A 4,389-nucleotide genomic window follows, 5' to 3' on the forward strand; every position below is an offset into this window, starting at 1 on the left:
TGTTTCGCCTCCCGGGGGCTGCTACTGACGCCTCCAGCGAAGCAGCAGGGCCCGTCTTCCCACTCCTCCGTCGACCAAGTTTGGCTTTGTTGTTCCCGGCACTTCTAACTCGCAGTCCTCTGTCATTACTCAGGCACCCAGGGGGGAATTCCAGGGGGAGGGGGAGGCCAAGGCCCGCTGTCAGTGGCCACACGTATTCCTCCTCTCTCTCCCCCCCAATTCAGCCCACTGGAGGAGGCTCTCGGAGGGCGGGGGTAGTAACGCTCGCCGCCGGCGGCCGTGCTCTATCCTCCTCGTCCGGCGCTCACTGGACTCAGTCCACTGGGGGGGACTCCGAAAGGAACCCCAGGAAAAGGGGGGCATCCCAGGCTCACCTCCCGTTGCTCGCCGGGCCGCACTGTCCTTCCAGAGGCCGCCCCATTCCACTCGCTGCACGGCTTGCCTCCAGTCCACCAGCTCATCTCGTGCTTTCAGTCCGCTGGTCAGCCTCCCAATACCGGCACCCGGCTTGCGGCAGTCCGGGGTCAGCAGCAATTGTTCTCCCGCAAGGCCAATGCCAGAGTTTCTTATCCGGGCGTGCTCCCGACTACAGCCGCTCGCCGGGGGACATACAGGCACCCCGTTCCTCTCCACAACCTCCACAGCCACCGCACACAGCTGACACATCTCCATGCAACGGTATGCCCAGTTCTTATCGTTGTTTTCGTTATGCCCCATTGCAGGCTAGCTCATTCTAAAAGTTCAGGGAAGGAGGGCGAGCACACACCACCTCCTTCGCCGCCATCTTAATTTCCCTCTCCTACCTCTCCTCTGCCTACCAAGTGTTTTTAGAAAGTGGGTGGGGATTTTGCCCAGCAGGGCATCTGACTGGCTATCGAATATTTGATTGGCTGTGGAGATTTTTTTTAAAAAAGTATTGTTTTGGGAGTAGCTGCCAAGAGGGCTGTTTTTGTAGCAGGTACTCCTTTGCATATTAGGCCACACACCCATAATGTAGCCAATCCTCCAAGAGCTTACAGAGCTCTTCTTACAGGAGCTACTGTAAACTTTTGGAGGATTGGCTACATTTGGGGTGTGTCACTTAATATTCAAATGAGTGTTTTAACTTGTTAAACCCAACGCAGACCAATTTTCGTGTTCAAATGGAATCATGTTGAAACTGCAGAATGGGTCCTTCAAACATCCCCTTGGCAAAGTGAGGCTGGCCGTGGGGGGACTCTAGGCAGCGTTTGGTTCTCTGGGTGATAGGGAACGCCCTGGGGGTGTGGACTGTTTGAAGCAGTCTACACTGGACTTAGGATAACCCAGATATTGGTGGAATGAGCTATTACTGTGAATAGAGACCCAAATCTGTTTGCACCTAGTCTCTGATGGGCCACTTTGGTCTTCTCCTTCCTCAGGTCAACTTCCAACTTCAACTGTCGAGATGGCGTGCCCCCTGGACCAAGCTATTGCCCTCATGGTTGCTGTTTTTCACAAGTATTCTTGCAAAGAAGGTGACAAGAACACCCTGAACAAGAAGGAGATGAAGGAACTGATCCAGAAGGAGTTGACCATTGGATCAGTGAGTGTCACAAGAAGTTACGGAGAACAATGCAAATGCCCGCTTTTGGATACGTCAGGGGTCCCCAGCATTGTTCTTTGCAGTGCCAGGGCAGCCACCGACAACTCTTCTACTGCCCACCAAGTGTTTTTAGAAAGTGGGTGGGGATTTTGCCCAGCAGGGCATCTGACTGGCTATCGAATATTTGATTGGCTGTGGAGATTTTTTTTTTTTAAATTGTTTTGGGAGTAGCTGCCAAGAGGGCTGTTTTTGTAGCAGGTACTCCACAAGGGCCTTTATTATGCAACTTAGGGAAAGCTGCAGGAGCCATTCTATGGCAGTCTCCACCTCCTTTTGCGGCAGCCATTTTGTGGCTGCACCCACCGCCCTGTGTCAGATATCCAAAGGTGCCTGCAGGCTCAAGAATGTCGGGGAACCTAGGTTACATGAAAAACAGTTGCCTGTCCCCTTTCCTCCAGCTTGATTTTTTTCAGAAAAAGAAAAGCAGCCTTGGAAAGCTGGAACTGAGAGTGTGAGAGTAGCTAAGGTGGGGAAGCTGCAACATATTTTTCCACCCATCCACTAGGGGGTGTGCTCACACACATGCAAAAATCCAGCATTTTCCGAATTCGGGTGTAATGGAGCCGAATAATATCAGTATTTTCTGATATGCCCAAATTCCAATATCGGTATGGTATTCGGATTTGGGTTTTTTGGGGGGAATCCTGAATTTTTTGCGACTCCACTATAGCCTATGGGGACCATTATGGTCAATGGTCCCCATAGGGTATAATGTGGAATCTGTATGGGGCCCCCGATTTTTTGAGGTAGAGGCCCCAGAGTTGCAGAATAGCTACTGGTGCTCCTCCTCAGAGGAACCCCCAAGTTTCAAAAGGTTGGACCATGGGTCCAATTCTATGTGCCCCCAAAGAAGGTGCTTCCATCCTCCATTGTTTCCAATGGAGGGGGGAAAAGGCATTCAAAGGGCTTGCAGTCCCTTTAAAATGCCTTCTGCGAGCTGCATGGTCACTCCAAAGGTGCTTCAAGGGCTTGTGTGAAAAGTAGCACTGTTGGTAAGGATATTTTCCTTTCCAGTGACACACCACTGGTTCCAGCCCAAGGAACACAAACTTCAGAGCTTTTAAAATGAAAGAAATTACAAAAAAATAAAATAAAAAATTGAACATCTTTCTCTGAACCTTGTGATTTGCCATTTGTATTTTGCAAAGGTTGTAATGGATTGTTTTTTTTGGGGGTGTTCCTGTTTCCATCCTAGCACTTGAATGATTCCGAGATTAAAGGACTGATGGCTGCTCTTGATAGCGACTATGACCAGGAGGTGAACTTCCAGGAATACGTGACCTTTCTTGGTTCCTTGGCAATGATTTACAACTAGGCATTGAAGGGTTAATTGGAGATGAGCCCCGCTAGATCAAGGCAGCATGGCCTCGATGAACCGGAAGTGCCTCTGTAAGCAGTTTTGTGTCTAATAAAGATTGATTTTTGTAATGTTGGGACGGAGTATGCGGCTTGTATTTTTGGGGGCACTCTGATTCCATGTATGGAGGTTCCACATAATTGTTCTGGCTAAAAGTCATTGGTAGGTCTATTAACCTTGAACTTGACAAACCCAGAAATAAAGGTATGTCTAGTCCAGCATCCTGTTTCCAACTATGGCCATTCAGATTCTTCTGGAAAGATTACAAACATGGCCATGAAGGCAAAAGCTTCTCCCTTTTTGTTTCTCAGTTTGGTACTCAAGGGTGCTGTGCTTCTGTACATGGAGGTTCTAGTTTGCCATCGCCACTGATAGCCGTCAAAATCTCCTCCTCCGTGAACTGACCTCATGAGAAACTCATAGGACTGAACACTCCTCTATATAAAGGGTTGCCAGTTTTGGTGTGGGAAATTCCTGGAGCTTTGGGGGTGGCGCCAGGGGAGGGAGAGGGTTTGCAAAGAAGATGGAAGAAGAAGAGGAAGACGAGAAGGGATTGGATTTATACTCTGCCTTTCACTACCCAAAGGAGTCTGAGTGGCTCGCAATCTCCTTTCCCTTCCTCTCCCCACAACAGACACCCTGTGAGGTAGGTGGGGCTGAGTGAGGGCTGAGAGGACTGCTCGCGAGAGAACAGCTCTGAGAGGACTTGTGACTGGCCCAAAGTCATACCAGCAGCTCATTGGAGTATAATGCCACAGAGTCCACCTTCCAAAGCAGCCATCCCCCCCCCCCCGGGGAACTGATGTCTCTAAGTTGAGTGTGGCAAGCCATCCTTGTAACTATTCCTTGGGTAGGGGATGTTACCCAGGGGTCATTTTGTAGAAAAAGAGGTGCAGGAGCCCCCGCTAGATCAAGGCAGCATGGCCTCGATGAACCGGAAGTGCCTCTGTAAGCAGTTTTGTGTCTAATAAAGATTGATTTTTGTAATGTTGGGACGGAGTATGCGGCTTGTATTTTTGGGGGCACTCTGATTCCATGTATGGAGGTTCCACATAATTGTTCTGGCTAAAAGTCATTGGTAGGTCTATTAACCTTGAACTTGACAAACCCAGAAATAAAGGTAAGTCTAGTCCAGCATCCTGTTTCCAACTATGGCCATTCAGATTCTTCTGGAAAGATTACAAACATGGCCATGAAGGCAAAAGCTTCTCCCTTTTTGTTTCTCAGTTTGGTACTCAAGGGTGCTGTGCTTCTGTACATGGAGGTTCTAGTTTGCCATCGCCACTGATAGCCGTCAAAATCTCCTCCTCCGTGAACTGACCTCATGAGAAACTCATAGGACTGAACACTCCTCTATATAAAGGGTTGCCAGTTTTGGTGTGGGAAATTCCTGGAGCTTTGGGGGTGG

The 4,389-nt window shown here is 49.3% G+C and overlaps 1 protein-coding gene across 2 annotated transcripts in view; it reads left to right on the forward strand.

The window, feature by feature from the left end:
• LOC107125806 (protein S100-A6-like) overlaps window positions 1-3,060 on the forward strand; it is a 20,754-nt gene extending 17,694 nt beyond the window's left edge. For both annotated transcript variants that reach the window (XM_015429268.1, XM_015429269.1), the window contains exons 2-3: window positions 1,401-1,564; window positions 2,820-3,060. In XM_015429268.1, coding sequence (XP_015284754.1) covers window positions 1,427-1,564; window positions 2,820-2,939 — 258 coding nt within the window. In that variant the 5' untranslated portion in view covers window positions 1,401-1,426 and the 3' untranslated portion in view covers window positions 2,940-3,060. The remainder of the gene's footprint in view (window positions 1-1,400; window positions 1,565-2,819) is intronic.
• The last annotated feature ends 1,329 nt before the right edge of the window (window positions 3,061-4,389 follow it).

The sequence above is a fragment of the Gekko japonicus genome, unplaced genomic scaffold (assembly GCF_001447785.1).
Source record: "Gekko japonicus isolate JY-2015 unplaced genomic scaffold, Gekko_japonicus_V1.1 scaffold4023, whole genome shotgun sequence".
Lineage (NCBI taxonomy): Eukaryota > Metazoa > Chordata > Lepidosauria > Squamata > Gekkonidae > Gekko > Gekko japonicus.